The 20,776-nt window shown below is 38.9% G+C and overlaps 1 protein-coding gene across 4 annotated transcripts in view; it reads left to right on the top strand.

Annotated features, from left to right (window-relative positions):
* The window catches only part of MPP7 (MAGUK p55 scaffold protein 7), a 281,426-nt gene that overhangs the window by 248,064 nt on the left and 12,586 nt on the right, over positions 1-20,776 (top strand). For all 4 annotated transcript variants that reach the window (XM_067542555.1, XM_067542556.1, XM_067542558.1 and 1 more), the window contains 3 exons: positions 4,558-4,638; positions 11,363-11,456; positions 12,568-12,676. In XM_067542555.1, the coding sequence (XP_067398656.1) occupies positions 4,558-4,638; positions 11,363-11,456; positions 12,568-12,676 (284 nt within the window). The remainder of the gene's footprint in view (positions 1-4,557; positions 4,639-11,362; positions 11,457-12,567; positions 12,677-20,776) is intronic.

The raw sequence follows: 20,776 nt of genomic DNA, 5'->3' as shown, positions 1-20,776 counted from the left end.
AAATATGTCTTGGGTGAAATGTGGAAAAACTAGCACTGTTAAGCAATACAGGTACAGTAGAAGCAAACACATTTTAAAGACTTTGTGCATGCCAGTAGCAGCATTCAGTGTAACATGTCAAATATAATTTTGATATTAGTGCCAGGGAACAGAAGGACAAATAATTAAATTAGAGCAGTAATTGGTCAGAGCAGAAAATGTCCAGTATGTTACTCTATGACTGGAAGTATAATTTACTGTTGGAAGCTGTTTAAAAAAAGAAAAAAAACCTGCCAATTGGAGATTTCTACTGATCTAACATCACTTTATTCTAGTTTACAAAATTCAAGTTGTATGCATGATCTTTTTTAGTCCTATTATGTGTTCTCTTAAAACAGTGCGTTGAAATAAGTATTTTAAAATTAGTTCAATTAAGTTGGTTAGGCAGTCTGTCGAGCTTTTTCTCCATAGACTTCATATCTGCTTCCTACAAATGTTCACCCATGAGTGAAGTTCTACACGTCTTTGCAGTTAAAAACACTGCTTCTTGTGCATTTCCAGAAAGATGGAAGATAACGGCTGTGGAAATTACTTGTTCAATCCCTTTTAGCTCTTATGAGCAGGACCACAATTTAGGAAAATGTCCCTAATCAGGGAAGTACTTAAATACATGCTTTCCTGAATTGGAGACTACACTGAATGCTTCAGAGAATCGAACTTTGTCATAGCAAGGACCACATCTTAATGGAAGGATGAATAGGAGATATTCCATGTCAGTTTGCAAGATACCTCCCCTCCTTTTTGCGATCATGTAATGTTCCTATGGCAACTACAGCAATTGATATATGGAACAGTAATATAGGAAAACACTTACTGTACTTTTAGCTATCATGAATGTGATGGTATCAACTGGAAAGAGAATAATCGGCTTCATGTGACCTAAACCTGAGACAGGATTTCTTTATGTGGATGCTGCTTTTTCTTGGCTAATGGTGCTGCTGAGATAGGGTGAAGCTAAGCTGTGTCTGCTTCCCTGATAGTACGTTAGGGTCACCATCAGAGTAAAGAGGAACCTGAGATTCAAGCAAGGGAGCAGGGATGGAAAGGCCTCTGTATTGCTCTGCTCTTCAGCAGATCATCAGAAAGCAGCCCACCACCTTTGTACTTCTCATGGCTGACTTCTGTGGAGCCGCAGGAAGGGATTAAAGATGGCTGCTGCTGGGTCTGTCCCCAAGGGTGAGGGAGTGGCTCCTAGCTCTCTCCACTTACCTTGAAGATCAGAAAAGTGTAGCAACCTGTTTTAAAGCCCACCACCCACATTTGGGACTTTGATTCATGTTCATTCCTGCAGAGGCCAAGGAAAACTTCTGTAGGAGCACCATTGGCTTGCACTTCTCCCTGCCCCCCGAACCCAACTGTTTCACTTAAACCAGCTGGAGGAGAAGAAAAGAATCCAGGATCAGCAGACTCCCTTTAAGTCATCCTGTCTCAGGGAGGTCAGGGTAATGTGGTGGTACTGTCTGATTTGCATAGAATGTGGTATTTACATTGTCCCTGGTCTTGCCCTGCAATATCAGTTTGACCTCCCTGATTCATGTTTCATTGAACAGCAAACCTAGCCCTCTCATTGCTAGTTGTAGTTTACTGAAACACAAATTAGTGAGGCTTTACATTAATATCTCTTACCTCATAAGAGCTAACAATGTTATTGTTGACAAACATACACAACCACAGCAACGTAGCAACCAACTATACAACAGAGATGGTAAAGTGAAAGTTTAGCCTTTGAAGCAAATCTCTGTTTCTGCAGATTGACATGGGAATTTAGTCATCCAAGCAAACCAGATGGCACCTCAGTTTTTAAGTCTTTACTGAAAGACACCTTTCCTCCTTACCTCCAGAACAAATATACTGTATATGGCTCAGCATAGCTGCTTGTGAAGAATGAAGGGCTGATTTGACTTTGCCAGCTTTTGAACCTGGGTAGACTTAGTCCAAAGTGTTGGTTAAAACATTATTTCCAATTTTCTTCGAACACACATGTCTGGTGTGAGTTTTAATATAAATTCTAATGATTTGCGACTCAATCCTGCAAATGCCTATGTCAGTGGGTATGTCTACACTTTGAGCTAGGGCACGTACTTGGGGTGGCTAGCCGCACCCACTACTCCCATTGCTTCAACTACACTGTATTTCTAGCTCACTGGTTGATCAGAGCTAATGCAGGTATGTCTCATTGAGCTGGGAATTATACTCAATGAGATACAGTTGTAAGCACTAGGCATATCAGTAGGTATGTGCTGGATTGGGCCTTTAAGTAGAATGATTCAAAATGGGCCAGTAACTGACATGAATGTTCTGATTTTTTTTCTTAAAATTGTTGTCAATAAGTAGAATGGAGGATCATTCGTTTTTAGAAAAGTTCATTTGATTGTTTGCACCAAAGAAAAATTTTTCCTGGAATAAACACTACTGGCATTCCACTCAAGAACCTGATTTTTTTTTAATCCTAAAACTTCACTCCCCTCCTGTTGTGTTTAAATTATTTATTCCCAAATACAACATTTTTAGAAGTACATATCTTTCTTGGTTACGTTAAAATGAAAAGAACAGAATTGTGTTCTTCACAATTCAGAGTAAAACTGTGTATTTCACTCAGGAAATATAGTATAATAAAAATGAGAGTAGACAGTGTACTCTCAGTGTACATAATTGCCTGTACTAATTAGGTATCAGTGCTCTGTCTCTCTCTCTTACAATTACACATGTCAGCAATTGCACAAAGAAAAAAATAACTCTGGAAATTCTGTAAAATAGCCACTGAAACAGAAGAATTTACACCTTTCATTGCTGTATTTTATAGTGACACAAAAATGGTGGGTGGGGATGAGAGACAGAACAGAGGTAGTAGTTGGTTTTTAAGTCTGGAAACAGATTGCTGTCACATAGTAAGTGAAGCTTGAGTTCTATATATAAATAGAACTAAAAACAAAGCATTGATTTTACAGTATGTAGGCTGAGGAAATTACATTTGTGTAGATCTAATAGGAAAGATGTCTTGCTTAAAAAAAAGTACAAAGCACAGATTTTTCTACTTCAGTTCTTATTGATCATTTCAGTCTGCAACTTTAATTAATCTGACACACATACAGAATTTTAATTACCTTCCCTATAAAAACCTTACTTGCTTAAACAAATATACTACTAATTCTTTGAGTGCTGGTCCCTATGTGGATTCCATACATGGGGTGCACATGCACTCGCCACATCTAGAATCCAGATAGGGATCACACATCTCGAAGAACCTCCAGTTACAGTAAGTAACTTCCATTTACAGACAAAATTTAGAAAAACCTAATGCTATTAGCACCATGACACATTACATTTCTCTACAGCAATGCACCAGTAGAGACTGCTGTACACTGCATTAAATAAACATTTATATATAAACTGATAGATTAATTTATAGGCAGGTCAGAGATGGGACTTGAAATGTAGTTGTGTGTTTAACTTATATAAACATATAGAAAAATTATAAATGCAGAAACATTAAGTTTTTACAGAGAGACCATAGTTTTGGAATGGTAGAAAGCTTTTGGTCTTTATCATTCCATCTTGCTACACTTGAGATGTGGGTAACCAGTTATTTTTGTAATTATTACTTGAAGGTTCTAAAGCTTCATTCTTAATTCAGGTACGTAATCTTACTAGCAAACTATGGATAGAGGCCCAGAAAGGCCTTCAAGTTCCATTAAAATATGTATCAGGTTGGTACTTCTGAAAAAATTTTTACTTTATAAAATGTTCTGAATTATAAAAACTCAAGGCACATGTACAACTTCTGCTGTATTGTCAAGATCCTTCCCCAAACCCACACATATCACCTTCATTTTCTGTGGGTTAAACTTTAGACGACTCTCTCTCCTCAAAGTCCTAATCTTGATCAGGTACTGGGAAAGCACCGCCACTCCACCATCTGGCTCTAATGAAAACAGAGTTGTATATCTTCATATGTTAATGATGCTACAAAGAGATCTCCCCCAAAGATGTCTCATACAAATTGGATAGGATGAGTGACAGAATGAAACCTGCATGACACATCTTTTGGAGCTGATGAAGACCACATGGAGTGAAAAGAACAAAATCATTTGAAACCACCATCCCAGTTAGAATCCATAGGCAGGTCAGTTTTGCATATATTATCAAAAGTTGTTGACAGATCTAGAACCTCTGTGGGCATCTCTCCTTCATCATTTTGTAGGCGATACTCTATGGGATCACTATCTCCATGCCAAAATCCAAAGACTCCCAACATCAGAGTTGGCTTGACACTGCTTTTTCATTAACCTTTCCCAAGAAGACAAAGGTTAAAGATAGTGATACCTGGCCATTAAATCTTCTGAAATTTGTATAAACCATATAATTTAGAGAAGGCTGTATCCATGGGCAACTCCAAAAGACTCTGATTACTAGAAAGCCAAAATCTGTTCTTCCCTTGTGTAGTCTCACATTGACCAGTAATAATTCCTGAACACAAGAGAGAACTTCTGTTTGAAAACAGTGTAATTTATCTTTCAGGTCCTGTGGGTGTAGGGTTGAATGAACTGAAGCGAAAATTGTTGATCAGTGATACCCAGCATTATGGTGTAACAGTGCCACGTAAGTAGAAATGCATTTTATGAGGTCCTCATGCTATATCAGTTTTTTTTATTCTTATGTTAGCCTAATGTCAACATTGTGAAACATGGATGCCTAAACCCATATTTAGGCACCAAAATTGGTGCAGCAGCATGTTTACATTTTATGACACTTACATTTTGAATAAACATTGATTAAACTGACTAGAAAATTATGGCCCAGATTCTTTGCAGTGGATTTTCAGTATATATTTGATGCAGCTGGTGTCAACAAAGTAAATGAAACTCCCATTTAAAAGCTCCTTGGGAATTGGCATTGTACTAGTGAAATGTATTTCACCAACACTCCAGTTTGAGGTAGCAAAATCTTATAGGGACAATGGAAGAATTCACACAACACAGACCTGATTGTTTCTTGCATATATTCAGAGAAACACCGTAGAGTTTTCCTAAATTATTAGCTCCCAGATTGGGTTTTCTTGTAGAGCAGCATGTTAGCTCTTTTCTTATGTAATTGTCAGATAATCATAGGCAATATGACAGATAAAGAGTGAAGCTGAAAGCAGTTCTGATCTGTAAAAGTCATTCAAATTCCTAATAATTTGGCCTTAGGAAAATGCATCCAGTCTAAAAAACCTGAAACCTAATGGGATGATTCATACTACTGGAATGTTAAAATCAATGGTTATAACCTATTTAGAAAGGACTGAATGGGCAAAAGGAGAAGTAGAGTGGCACTCTGTCATAAATGGCATTACCTGTTTCCAAGTCACTGATAACTTGGAAAAAAAATGATCTTGAATGTGTCTGGATCAATGTCCTAACAGATAAGGCACAAGGTGGAGTATTGGTGTCTGCTACAGATCATCAAATCACACTAGGGAGCAGGATGACTGCCTCCTTACACACTTATCTATAATGTGTAGGGGAAAAAAGTTGTGTAATAATAGGGGACTTTATTTGAGTGGGCATATGCTGGAGGTCTCATGTTGCCAATAATAAAACATCCTTGTAATTTCTAAACATTATAGATGATAACTTCCTAACTCAAAAATTGTTGCAGCCAACACAGGAATTCTATATCAGCCCTTGTCTTAAGAGATAAAGAGGAACTCATCACAGAACTAAAAATTAATGGTAGCTTTGGTACAAGTGATTATGATTAGGTCACATTTACTATGGGCAAGCAGAACAAAGTCCAAACCAGTAGTAGTAGTGTATATATTGGTACTTAAGTAGGGTCAGTTTCACAAACCTGAAAACAATTATGAGCCAAATCAGCTGGCAGAAAGAATTTAATCAGAAAAATGTGACTGATGATTGGGAATTATTTAAGAACAACTTGCTAGATTCCCAAAAAGCCACAATCGAGGAAGAAGGCCTGTACTGGTTAAAAATATTACTTGGCTTACAGGGGAAGTGAAGACAACTTTAAAAAGGTGAGAGTACGTGTTTGTGTAATAAAACAAATGGAAAAAAGGGGAAGTTGATAATGAATATAAATCAAAAGTTAAGAATTGTAGAAAATGACAAAGGGAAGCAAGGGGACACAAGGAGAAATCTACAGCCAGCAGAGTTAAGGACAATAAGAAAGAGTTTTTAAAATATATTAGGAACAAAAAGAATCCGGATAATGGTACCATTACTGGATGGAAATAGTAGAATTATCAATAATAATGCAGAAATGCAGAACTGTTCAATAAGTATTTCTGTTCTGTATTTGGAGGAAAATAACATCATATTGTGATAACACTCTTTTCATTCTATTAGTATCTATAGAAGATGTTAAACAGAAGCTACTAAAGTTAGACATTTTTAAATCAGCAAGTCCAGATAACTTGCATCTAAGAGTTTTAAAAGAGCTGATGGAGGAGGTCACTGGATGGCTAATGTTGATTTTCAATAAGTCTTAGAGCACTGAAGAAGTTCCAGAAGACTGGGGGAAAGCTAATGTTGTGCCGGTTTTTAAAAAGGGCAAATAAGATGACTTGGGTAATTATAGGCCTGTCAGCCTGACGTTGGTCCCTGGCAAGATAACGGAGTGGCCTATGTGGGACTTGATTAATAACTAACTAAAGGAGGGCAATGTAATTAATGCAAATCAACATGGGTTTATGGAAAATAAATCCTATCAAACTAACTTGATATCTTTCTGTGATGAGATTACAAGTTTTGGTTAATACAGGTACTATTGTTGATGCAATATTCTTAGACTTCTGTAGGCGTTTGACTTGGTTGCACATGACAATTTTATTAAAAACGTAGAACAATATAAAATTAATATAGCACACACTAAATTGATGTTAAAAATGGCTAACTGATAGGTCTCAAAATGTAATTGTCAGTGGGGAATAATCATCAAGGGGGTGTATTTCCAGTGGGGTTGCACAGGGATTGGTTCATGGCCCTACATTATTTGACATTTTTATCAGTGACCGATAAAATGATCATAAAACATAAAATGATGAATGATAAATTCATCAGGTGACACAAAAATTGGGGGAGTGGTAATTAATGAAGTGGACAGGTCTCTGATTCAGAGTGATCTGGGTCACTTGGTAAACTGGCTGCAAGCAAACAATAAGCATTTTAATATGGCTAAGTGGTAAATGGCCTACTGGATGGGGAGAAGCAGTAGACATGATACAGCTTGATTTTCATATGGCTTTTGACACAGGGCCACATAACATTCTCATAAACAAATGAGGGAAATTCAGTCTAGATGAAATTATTATAAAGTAGATGGACGACTGGTTGAAAGACTGTACTCAGAGTAATTATCAATGCTTCACTGTCAAACTGGGAGGACATATTTAGTGGGATCCCGCAGGGATCAGTCCTGGGTCCAGTACTAGTCAATATTTTCATTTATATCTTGGATAATGGAATAGAAAGTATGCTTACAAAATTTGCAGATGACACCAAGCTGGGAGAGGTTGCAAGTGCTTTGGAGGACAGGATTAGAATTCAAAATGACCTTGACAAATGGAGAATTAGTCTTGATTCAACAAGATGAAATTCAATAAATATAAGTGCTAAGTACTTCGCTTAGGAAGAAACATCAAATGCAAAGCTACAAAACAGGGAATAATTGTGACAGTACTGCTAAAAAGGATATGGGGGTCATAGTGAATCACAAATCAAATATGAATCAACAGTGTGTTGCAGTTGTGAAAACAGGTAATATTCTGGGTTGTATTAATGGAAGTGTTGTATGTAAGACACAGGAGGTAATTGTCCCACTGTACTTGGCACTGTTGAAGCCTCAGCTGGAGTACTTTGTCCAGTTCTAGGTGCTACGCTGTGGGAAAGGTATACAAATTGAAGAGTGTCCAGAGAAGAGCAACAAAAATAATAAAATGTTTAGAAAACCTGACCTATGTAGAAATGGTTTCGGGGTTTTTTGGGAGTTGTTTTTTAAAAAAAGGCATGTTTAGTGTTGAATAAAGAAGACTGAGAGGGGACCTGATAAGTCTTCAAATACGTTAAAGGCTGCAGTAAAGAGGATGGTGATCCATTGTTCTCTATGTCCATTGAAGGCAGGACAAGAAGTCGTGCTTAATTTTCAGCAAGGGTGATTTAGGTTAGATATTAGGAAAAACTTTCAGACTGTAAAGGTAGTTGAGCTTTGGAACAGGCTTCCAAAAGAGGTTATGGAATCCCTATCATTGGAGGTTTTTAAGAACAGGCTGGACAAACACCTGTCAGGGATACGGTCTAGGTTTACTTGGTCCTGCCTGAGACTTGTTGACTTTTAGATCCTTTCCAACTCTACATATCTCTGATTCGATGAAATGTAAATGTAGACATCTAGAACAAAGAATGCAGGCCATACTTACAGGATGTGGTCCTCTATCCTGGGAAGCAATGACTGAAAAAGATTTGGTGGTCATGGTGGATAATCAGCTGAACATGAGCTTCCAGTCTACTACGATGCCCAAAAGAGCCAATGTGATCCTAGGAGGTATAAATGGGAATCTCCAGTAGGAGTAGAGAGGTTATTTTAACTCTATATTTGGTACTGATGTGACAGCTGCTGAAATACTGTGTACAGTCTGCTGGCCATTATTCAAGAAGAATGTTGATAAATTGGAGCAAAACCACAAGAATGATTAAACATTTAGAAAACATACCTTATAGTGATAGACTGAAAGAGCTCAATCTATTTAACTTAACAAGCAGAAAGTTTTAAGGGGTGACTTGATTACAGTCTATAAGTATCTACATGGGAAACAAATATTTAATAATGGGCTCTTCAGTCTAACTTAGAAAGATATAATTTTGATCCAATGGCTGGATCCAAGTTGAAGCTAGACAAATTCGGACTGCAAATGAGGTGTAAATTTTTAACAATGAGAGTAATTAACCATTGGAACAATTTACCGAGAATTATGGTGGATTCTCCATCATGGACAATTTTTAAATCAAGATTGAATTTAAAAAAAAAAAAAGAGAGAGAGAGAGAGATACATTGTAGAAATTACTTTGGGAAAGTTGTATGGCCTGTGTTATACAGGAAGCCAGACCAGATGATCACAGGCCCTTTCTGGCCTTGGAATCTATGGATGAATTGAAATGTTAACTTTTTAAAAATCTGATTAAGTAAATGTGTTTTATAAACAGTGGATTCATATTCATTGCTATGCTTATGGAACAGTTCAACATAAGACTGTGTTGTATTTACTAGAAAATAACACCTTTTAATAAAGGGGGTTTTGTTTTCAAAACTTGATGTTCATAAGTTAAGTAGGTTTTAACTTTGTTCTAAGAATTTTATTTTCATAAAAAATGTGTCGAATTGCACTCTTTCAAGCAAGCTACTGTAGCTGTGGCTGTTGTGTGCACCAGAAGGAAAAAGCTGTAATCCGTGTACATAAAGATAGTGAATTTTAAACATTAGAATTATTTTCTCTAAATTTATTTTAGAGTTTTTGTTTAAATTAGTGTAATCTAAAATCCAATATGAAAAATATACTAAATTAGTTATCGGTAAAAATATATTTGTTCCCAGTATTAAACCCTCTGGGATCCCTAGTGTAGACCAGGCTCTTGCAGCTTCAGGCATTTTTACTACTGCATTAAAGAACCTTGAAAATTAGGTTTAACACTATCGTTATGGAACAGCTCTGGTCATTGGAGTCTTACCCATGCTAGGGCGTCCCGCTGATGTTAGCAGTGATAGGGAATTTTTTTTACAATTCCTTAATATAGACATAGTTGAATTCTGTTGTTATTGCTCAGTTTCTGTGACATTACTGCAAAGTATTAGCCTGTATTCAGAGAGCAAATTCAACTCATGTACCTTGTTATAGAATGTAGCAGTTGTCATATTTCCAAAACCAGAAGCAATCTTTTGTGTAAAACTTTAAAAATTAAAAATAAAAGGGTTTTCTTTTGTTGTGGCTGAGGGGCTTCTCCAAATCCACACAGCTTTCCATCTCGTTCCTCCTGTATTTTGTCTCTTACAGTGAGGCTCCTATAAAAACAAGGGGGTCCAGCACCTTGTATCCAGGTATCAGTACTTTCTCTAATACAGTGTATATTCTTAAACGTGTAGATATGAGTAAGTTTGTAGTTGGAAAAATTAATACATTTGTTCTCAATTATTCACTGTAAATTCATAAAAAAAAATAACCAGATGATTTCTGATGCTCAACTGATTGATGAACATGCAAACATCTGCACAAGATTTCTCTCCCCCCAAAATTGCCATTTTTCATCAAGTAACTTTGTCTATCCAAACTTTTGCTTTTCTATTGCTCATCAAAACTTTGGGGGGGGAGGTCACTTTCAACTGAAACTTAATTATTTCAAGTGGTAGTGGGGCCATCTTTGAAATGTTTCTTTTTATGTTAGCCAAAGAAGAAGAGTATGACAAAAATACCTAATATATACGCTGTATGTGAGTCTTTTTCAGTATATCCATGAGTAAGTGATACAGAGTTCTTAGCAGAACGGTACAAAGGTTTTATTCTTATGAGTTTAGAATGATCACATTAGTCACATATGAGTGAGTTACACAGGTAGTAAAAACCTTCATACCGTACCACACCATTAAACATTTTGACCCATTTGTACCTAATTTTATAGAAAAACTATTACTTGATGCTTGAGAGGAAGTAAAAATAAAATTAAAAAAACATAATCCATGTAGTCAGTTGTGCAAGGCTGTAGACGGGGAGAAAGAGGAATTCCTTTCTGACACCAGAGGCAATCAGCTCCTAAAATATGAAATGTAATTTTCCATTATAGTAGTATCAGACCTTACATACTGTAGCTGCAAATGTTCTTAATGATCATAAAATTATTTGGCTCTCTGATAAATCCAGTCACTAAACTTCATTTGCCTTGATGGTCTCCTGTGCCAATGAATTCCACAAGTTGCTTATATGATGAATAGTGGCAGAGGGAACAGGGGATTGTTCCAAATTGCTGCTCATTTAATTTTTCAATAGCCTCTTTGTTCCCCTTTTAGTTAACTCTTTTCCACTAATAAATAAAATTGATAATCTGTCATTTATGTGCAATGCAGTTTTCTTGTGCATGCTTTAGGCTCAATCCTGTGACATGCTGAGTGCAGCCTGCAAGACTCTGAGCACACTCAACTCCTTTGGAATCCAGTGTCAGATAAGAGCACTCAGCACTACACAGGATTGGGCCCTTTATATTTTTCCTAAAACTGATTTGTTGTTTTTAAAATAGTTGGTGTTTTGTTTTGTTTTGTTTTGTTTTTAATGAAACCACAGACACGACTAGAGCAAGAAGAGGCCAAGAAAGTGATGGTGTTGAGTACATTTTCATTTCCAAACACTTGTTTGAGACAGATGTACAGAATAACAAGTATGTTGAAAAGACTAACTAGAGCTATAGTCAGAACAATGGTTTCATTTTAAAGTTTTAGTAGTTGATTTTTTTATGTAGTAATTTAAAATGGGTATACACTGCATTGATTTTAAAATGTGTTAAAGTATAATTTTAATGTCTTAACAGTCAGCACTTCAATTTCTTTAGATAGTTGAAACAAAATAAAAGTAATGTGAAAAGAACATAAACAGTTTTAAACCACCTAATACTTTAAATGCCTGTCCAATGAGCTAAACATACAGAGATTTTTTCAGGTGTTGAAGGTAAAGGCCCCTTTTAAATTGGCATTATTTGTCTTACTAATTGATCATTGCAGCACAAGGAAAGAGGCCCCAGCAATTCTGCATTTCAGATGTGCATTTCAATTAATGGTTTTGTATAGTTATATTCCCTTCCAGGATAGGTGTTTCCTGTTCTTTTAAATCTTTTGAATACCTACAGAGAAGCCCCTCCCCTCAAGCACTCCAAAAAGTTAAAATAAAATAAAGATAATGGTAGCATCATGCTCTCCAGCAACCTGTACAATATTGTAAGTTTAAATCCTGTCCTAAGTTTTTTCAGAGGGCAAAGTGTAGTAGACACAAAGCTATAGGTTTAATTGAAACATCAAAATGTGCTTTGCTTTTTATCAAATTGTATTTGTAGCTCATAACCAGCCGCCTTGGTTCTATTAGCGCTATCATAGCTGCTCCTCCCATTTGGAGACAGAGATTTCGGATATTCTGTAACATGCAGTGAAATTTCAGTAGTTTCTATTGTTTAGCTTATCCACTCTTTTATTGCATTGCATTAGTTCTGAAAAAGAGGTGATGGAAAACATTAGTGTGCTGTTGGATATAATACTTTTTCTCTTTAACTGTAATATAAGCAGGTGTTACTGATTTGAAAATAGTAAAAAAGAAGGTTGGGTTTTTTTAGGTTGACATGCTGAAGTACTTGGCAGCATTTCCTTTTATAAAACATGGCAAAAATCACATGTAGAGTAAAAATATTTCTGCTCATGAATTAGATCTTATAAACCAAACTGATAAGTATTTGCTAAAGAAAAGAGAATGATTCTGACTTTTTTTTTCATTTTCTACCACAGGTTTATTGAATATGGTGAATATAAAAACAACTACTATGGTACAAGCATAGACTCTGTTCGATCTGTTCTAACTAAAAACAAAGTTTGTTTGTTGGATGTGCAGCCTCATGTAAGTAAGCACCTCTTGGCATTGTATAATTTACTGTATTCCATATTAGGATTCCGGAAGAAGACTTTTAATAGAGCATTCTATTTTATTCCATGTTCAATTTATATTCCACACACTTTCTGTGTACACTTATTGTACAGAACGTTCCTAAAAGAAAGGGAGAGAAGGAAAATTTCAGCATAGACTGGATGATATTCAGTGCAAAAACTAACTGCACTGAAAGATTGCACTAACATAAAGAAGATTTAATTACTCACAGAGTGCCCCGACATTTGTATTCAGTGTTGTACTGTTTGTTCTTGTTTAGAATTTTTCTCAAAAACTGGATATTTAATTCCAAAATTTCCTTGAGAAAGAGTCCAGTCCTGCAACCCTTACTCACATGAGTAATCCTTTGATTTCCACAAGACTGTTCATATAAAGTGTTGTAGATAGGTGGTAATGTGAAGAATACATTAAATATGCAGTACACTGAATAACCGTTATATAGAGTAGTATTCTGTAGAGGGAAGGGGCTGCTGTCATTATTTATCTTTTGTGTTCATGTTTCTCTTCCAACTAAACTCTGCGCCTGCCAATATTCAGTATTGTCTCAGTGCAACTTTAGTTTGTGTAGTAGAACATTTAAATAAAGTTTGAATGAAATAAATGTATAAAATAAGATTTGAGATAAATTGTTCAGAACAGATTATTCCATTTCTTTTCTGTTCTTCTCCCTCACCTTTGACTTGTTTAAGTATTGTTCAGATATCCTGTAGTGCAGCACAAAATTCAGGACCCAGAAAAATAATTTTTGATGTTAAATGGAAACAGTTGAAGTCTTCCACTTTTCCTGACTTACCCAGTGCACAAGTGCCTTCATTATGAAGCACTCATGCTGTTGGTTTAAAGAGGGTTGTGTAGGTAATTGGACATGATTATTCTCTATCTAAATAGTATTTTCTGTCAATGGCAAAAGTTTATTCACATTAATCCAAATATTATGTCATGTCCCTTATTAGAAAATTTGCAAAAAGAGGCTTTCTATAGGAAAAGGGCCTGGCACAAATGTATGCTGGTTGAATAATGGATTTAGGAAACTGATGTCACAGAGTCAAAAACCTAGATCAGTAGTACTTTTGATGGGTCACCAGTAACAATGTGCAGTTTTGGATTCAGTTGTAGAATTGTTGCTATTCATGCAACATTGCACTTACAGTGAAAACTGCATTAGTTAATATTAACAATTTTTAAATCATCAAAAGGAAATTTTGATCGAGTAGTATATGGTAAATTATTGTGAACAATTTACTTTTTTGTAGCTATTATAATGAGAAGATATCATTGTCTTCTGATTAGAAAGATGTCAGTTGGAAATAAGCCAAATGCAAATACTCAGTTTAAGCTTAGGGACATGTGCATTTGTCATTTTGTGGTTTCAACCGTATACTGTACAAGTAGTTGCTCCTGCAGCTACTGCTAGGATTGCAGAAGGAAGAAAGTACTTGATACTGTGGCTGTAAATTATCTGGCAGCAACTTGTAACTGTCTAGCAAGAGCTACACAGGAATATGTTTTAATTCTTCGAGTATGTGTCGCTATGGGAGCTCCACTGTAGGATGTTCAAGCTCCCATGTACTCTTGATCAGAGACTGCAAAGTAGTATCCACTGTCCTGCACCTGTGCAGAATACCCCCTTGTACTTTGAACGAGGGCATATAAAGAGGTGCAAGCCAGCCACCTCTCTGCGGCTTGAGACAAAGTATTCAGTTGTCTGTTGTATTCAGCTTCCGAGCTTTCACCTTGTGAATCCTTTTTACCCTAATTCCTTATTTACTTTATCGTGTTTTTTCTTTTTTTATTTGTTTACTCCATTTACTTTATTTTGCGCTGTTGTGCTTGTAGTGGGAGGGGGCATCTTCCTTCCCTCTTCTTTTCTTGGATCTTTCATTTGCACTGGAGCACGACTTGTTATACCCAAAATCTTGCGGTTCAAGCCCTCTGCCATGCCACTGGTCTTCTCCCCACAGTGATGGATACTCCAGTTGCCTGTGGTGTTTAGGGGACTCCCACAACCCTTCTAAATATAAGATTTGTCTGGGTTTCAAAGGCAGATCCAAAAAAAGACAGGGAGACTAGACTTAAGCTCCTATTAATAGAACGTACTCTCGTTCTGGCACGGTTTGGTTCACTGCCTCTCCCCTTTACATCAGCCTTTACATTGGACCTCTTGTTCCTCTAAGGGTACCATAGAGGCTCCAACTGAATCCAGTACTGAGACATTAGTACAGTGGTTCTTAACCTTTCCAAACTACTGTACCCCTGAAGCCTGAGTCCCACCCCCACGGGGCTGAGGCATGTAACTTAGTTTCATGGCACCCCTGTGGCTCCAGGCAATTACCTTTCTTGCCACCCCCAATACCAGCTCTGCACTTGCGACCCCTCTAAAACTCCAGGTTAAGAAACACTGCATTAGTAGCATGGAAGAAGATACATTCAAACCACATACCTACCAACAGAGCAACTAGTATGGCGGCACTGCCTGACATCTTGTTGCACTGTAGTACACACAGGGCTGCCATCCATTTCCTGGGACCAGCATCTCACTGTATGTCTGAGGTGAGAGATGACCCTGCAGCCACCTCAGTCCTGCAACAGCTTCCATCTCACCAGTTGGCATTTCCCCTTCTGTTACCAAATCAAACCTCATCTGCAGGCTATTAGAGCCCTCCACCTCCTTTCAGATTCCTTTCTTCAGAGGGTTCAATCTCCAATGAACCTGAGTTTTCGATACTGAGGTGATCTACTAGAGCCACCTGCCCAGTATTGTCCCAACAGGCACAAATTGAGACTTGCTTAAATCTCCAGCCTTCAGTACCAGTTAGTGCATTGGGGACTACCCCTTGCCCTTAGCTCAGGGGAGGAATCATTGTACTCATAGATCACTGTAAAGGGATCCATCCTCGTAATGTGCTATCCTACTCCCATGAGTCCCTTTCATGAAGAGGATCTTAAGGAACCTACCAAACATTGTAGGCCCAGACACTATGATTATCATTGAGGTCCCTTCCCTTTTCTTTCTCCCCAGTAATGTTACTGAGACCCAGGGGTCAGTACAACGACCAGTTCTATTGGATATCTAAGGAAAAGCGATGGCATCTACCTGTATCATACCAGTTATCAAAAACTGCAGACTTGTGCCACACACTGCATGTACCACACACCTCAGAAGCACACACTTCTCTGGTACCAAACAATATATAGGAGAAGCAAGAGTCTCAGGGCCAAAAAGATCTTGCTTCCCTCTGCAAAGTTCTCTTCCTCTCCAGATGACACAGTAATGCCACCACCACTTTTCTACACAGATGATTTCAGAACCTTCCAGGACCTCATGAAGAAGCTAGAGGATTCTCTTCAAATCCCACTAGTGGAGGTCCAGGAGTCAAAACATTCCTTGGTGGACATCCTGAATATTAACACACATGGAAAGGTTGCCCTATCCATCAGTGAGGTGTTATGTCCCGCACACATCCTGTGGCAGACACCTGCCACAATCCCACCAAGCAGTAAGCGGGCAGATAAGAAATACTATATCCCCCAAAAGGAGTGAAACACTTCTTCTCCCACACTAGCCCCAATTCTCTTGTAGTCAGTGCAACCAATGAGAGCATGCTGTCAAGATCATTCTAGGTCTTCTCTATCTGACAAGTAATCCAAGTGGCTGAACTTGCTGGGAAGGAAGAGCTACTCATCGGCCACTCTCCAATTTCATATCGCCAACTGTGACCCATCCTGTGCCCAGGATAGCCACCTGAAATGCCCATATCAGGGCAGGCTGTAAAAAGGGAGCAGATTCTCCCAGCACTAGTGGGTGGCACTGAAGCCAGACTTCCCAACCAGCCACAAACTGCACTTCTGAATCCCCACAGAAGCCAGTATACAAATACATGCAGCCCCCTTTACTGCATTTCAGCTTCTGGCTCCCAAATCAGCACTAGGTCCAGTAAAGAGACCAGTTATTTAAACTCTATACTCTTTACTAAAAAGGTTCTCTCTGACCTCCAGGGGTCAGCCACAGTACCAGTTCAATATAAGTTTGGATCTTACCTAAAATACCATGCTGCGAGCCAATCCTTTAGTAACTAAAACTAAAGGTCTTTTGTAAAAAGAAAGAAAGAAACCATAAGAGAAATGTTAAAGGGTCAAAGCAAATCAGATACATACAAATGATTGAAAGTCCATATACATCAAGTTTCTAGAAGAACTGTGGAGTTGCAGGCTTGTATAGTCTCCTCTGGTATACATCCAGTACCTGCATGGGTCTCAGTCCTTTGTTACACAGCTTCAATTGCAGATGACTTGATCCAAAGGTAAGTAGGTGGCTAAATCTCAGGATAGTAGAAAAAATGGTTTCTGTGGTTTGGTCTTACATACCCTCTATCCCTGGCCATGCGGCCTGTGGAAACTTACAGGAACTAAAATGGAGTCCAGAGTCACATGGGCCAATCCTGGTAAGTCTTCAGGTATGCCTTTAGTTTCTTCCTGGGCCCCTTGCATTCGTGACTGTCTTAATGGGCCATTAAGCAGGCTATCGTCCTACCGCCATCCTATCTGAGGTGTTGCCCAGCAGCACAATTTGAAATACAGATATCTCAAATATATCTATAACTTCCATTTCACATATATAACACATGAACATAAGTATTGTCATCTTACTCAGCACATTACATCCTTTCTAACAGTACCTTACATGGCATATCTTACGTGAATTATTATGATTTTGACATACTGATGTCAAACAATATTACAAATGCTCCCCCTCCCCCCCCCATCTACCCAGCATGACACCCCCAACGCGAGACTGGTGTAGAAAGGAGTAATCAGAGCTCCCTCATTCAGACAACGTGACACCAACTACCAGCCTTGATGGCAAAATGCAATTTTAACACATACTCCAAATATATACACTTTATTGAGCACTTGCCATAAGACCAGAAAGGTCATTACCAGCCTATTGTTGCTGAAGGACAGTTGATTGCAAAAACCTCCCTGCAAGCTACTTTATATGCTGCTGACACAGCCTCTGTAGCTCCATGCCACAGCAGGTTCATGAGGAAAGCATCTTGGCTCCAATTCTTAGGTCTTCCAATAAAAGTTCAAAACACCATGAAGGACCTCCCATTCGAAGTGCCTAAGCTCTTCAGTGAACACACGGACTCCTCTCTCCATATGCTCAAAGATTCCAGAGTAGCATTGTGATCGCTGGGGATTTATGTGCCTGTAACCAAAAAGTGCTGTAGTAGATCCCAAACTGCTTAAAGATCAAGACCATTCCAGTACCGAGAACACACTTTCCCTAAGCCTCAGGAGCCCTTCCGGAGAAAACCAACCACAGAAACGGGCCACTTCTACTCAATCTGCCCCTGCTTCTAAGAGGCACTTTTGATACCTTGGTGGAGGGCATCAAGCAACTCTCTCCACTCTGAATCAGCTATTGTGTGACTACTTGCCCTTTGGATATTGACTGTCCCACTATTTAGCTGCCTGGGAATCTCTTACCTCAGACAAGTGGATTTTGGAGGTCATAAAGTAGATTACTCTATCCACTTCCTTTCTATCCCTCCTTCCCACCCCCGTCCCCATCCCTCTTCATGGACCATTCTCACAAGGAACTCCTAAGTCAAGAAATTCATTCCCTCCTCCTGGGAGCAATAGAACTGGTTCCACCAGGGTTCATCGAAAGGAGATTCTATTCCAATTACTTCCTTGTTCTCAAGAAAGATGAAGGGTAGAGTCCAATCCTTGACCTCAGGATCTTGAACAATTATGCCATAGCACAACATTTCAGAACAGTGACACTAGCTACCATAATCCCATCCTTACATCTGGGAGACTGGTTCATGGCCCTTGACCTAGAGGATGCTACTTTCATGTAGCCATCCATTCCTCCCACAAGCACTTTCTATATTTTGTAATAGGAGCAGATCACTATCAATATCAAGTTCTCCCCTTCGGACTATCCACGCCCCAAGGGTGTTCTCAAAGATTATCTCAGAGGCAGTGGCTCAGCTCTACAAGTAATATCAGCAGTCCCCTATTTGAACAGTTGGCTTCTCAGATATCACCCAAGAAGTCCAGTTGGCAATGTGCAGGACATTACACTAGTCCAATCTCCGGACTTTGAATCAACCACAAGAAATCCATGCTAACTTCAGTTCAGAGAATAGGCTTTATAGAAATTACTCTATACTCCACAACAGCAAGAGTGTATGTACCCGAGGAGATATTCTCCACCCTATTCAGTCTAATCTCAACATAACAGTTCAGGCCACAAATAACTGTAAGGACTTGCCTACAGATGTCGGGCACCTCATATGTGATTCTCCATGCAAGGAAGCACCTCAGATGCCTCCAGATATGACGAAGAACATTGTATACCCCAAACAGACAAGGCTCTCCAAACACGTTACCGTGCCTCGGAAGGTGTTGGACTCTCTTACATGGTGGAAAGAACCATAAAGGGTCTCTGTTGGAACCCCCTTCTTACATCCATCACCTTCGAAGACCCTCACAACAGATGTATTTCTGTTATGGTGGGAAGCTCATCTATATGGGCAGACAGCACAGGGCAAATGGTCAGCATAGGAATTGGCATTCCATATCAATATGGATATGCTTGCCAACACTTCCTCCATGCCATATGAGGTCATATGAGTAATGCTGGACAAAAGGGCAGTGATGTATTACATCAACTGCCAGGATTCAGCAAGATTCCAGTCCTTATGCACAGTCACTAAGGTGGTGGAATTAGTGCATCTCTTATCAGATAGAAATATCAGCAGTCTGTCTATGAGGCCTCCAGAATGCAAATGTAAACTCCCTGAGCAGACACTTCTGCCAATATCACGAATGGAAGTTCAAAGACTCTGTATTCCAGAGCATCTGCCTGACCTGAGGTATATCATGGTAGACCTCTTTGCCAATTCATACAACATGAAATGTTGTCTGTTCTGCACCAAGGCTGGTTATGGCCACAACTCTCTTAGAGATGCTATGATAACACCATGTCTCCGTACCTTTCTTTATGCTTACTCACCTATACTGCTAATCCTTAAAAACTGCCTCAAGCTGTGCTCAGAAGGAGCAAGAGCTATCCTCATACCACTTGCTTGGCCAGGACAGGTGTGGTCCTCAAACTTCATCCACCACTCAGAGTTAACTCAGGGACCTTCATCCTTTCCAACCCCTCCTCCCTGAATCTGAGAGAATGACACCTCAGTGGCTCTCAAGCACAGAGTTAACCTTTTCAGATAGTGTTCAGTCAGTTCTGTTATCCAGTAATAAGCCAAGTACTCTCAAGACTTACCTCCAAAAGTGAAAATACTTCCAATCCTGCTGCTGCCTCCCATCTTCTCAAACCTTGGAAGTTCCACTTTCCAAGACCTTTGACTACCTATTGGAATTAAAAACAAAGGCTCTGTAATGAGCTGTATCAGGGTACATCTGACGACCATCATAGCCTTCCACTCATCCATTCAGGGCTTTTCAGTCTTTGTCCACCGTACAGCAGCCAGATTTCTCAAGAGTCTATACAGTCTGTTTCCTCCCATTTGCTACCCAGTTCCTCAGTGGACCTCAGACTGGTTCTAAACATCCTAAGTAAACCACCCCTTTGAACCAGTGGCTACCTGCTCCCTCCTCCACCTCTCCCTCCAAACTTCATTTCTAATTTCCATCACCTCAGCAAGATGAATAGGGAAGCTGGGAGCACTCATGGCTGACCCACCGTACACCACCATTTACAAAGACAAAGTTATACAGTGTCCCCTCCTCGGAATATAACATTAACTAGGAGATTTGTCTGCTAGTGTTCCACCCAAAACCTCATGCCTCCAGAGAGGAATCAAGTTTTCATTCACTGGAAGTCAGAAGGGCCCTTGCCTTCTATCTGGACAGGACTAAAACCTTCTGGACCTCTTTTAGGCTATTTGTACCGTTTGCAGAAAGGATGAAGAGCCAACTGATTTCCACACAAAGGCAGTCCAAGTAAATTTCGGTTGCATCTTGACCTGCTATGAAAATGCTGTTGTGCAGCCCCCTCACAGAGTAACAGCACATTCT

This window comes from Emydura macquarii, unplaced genomic scaffold (assembly GCF_026122565.2).
Source record: "Emydura macquarii macquarii isolate MOO-44397 ecotype Brisbane River unplaced genomic scaffold, CSIRO-AGI_Emac_v2 contig_719, whole genome shotgun sequence".
NCBI classification, from domain to species: domain Eukaryota; kingdom Metazoa; phylum Chordata; order Testudines; family Chelidae; genus Emydura; species Emydura macquarii.
Note: the sequence above shows the minus strand (reverse complement) of the source record. Positions and strands in the feature narration are given on the sequence as shown.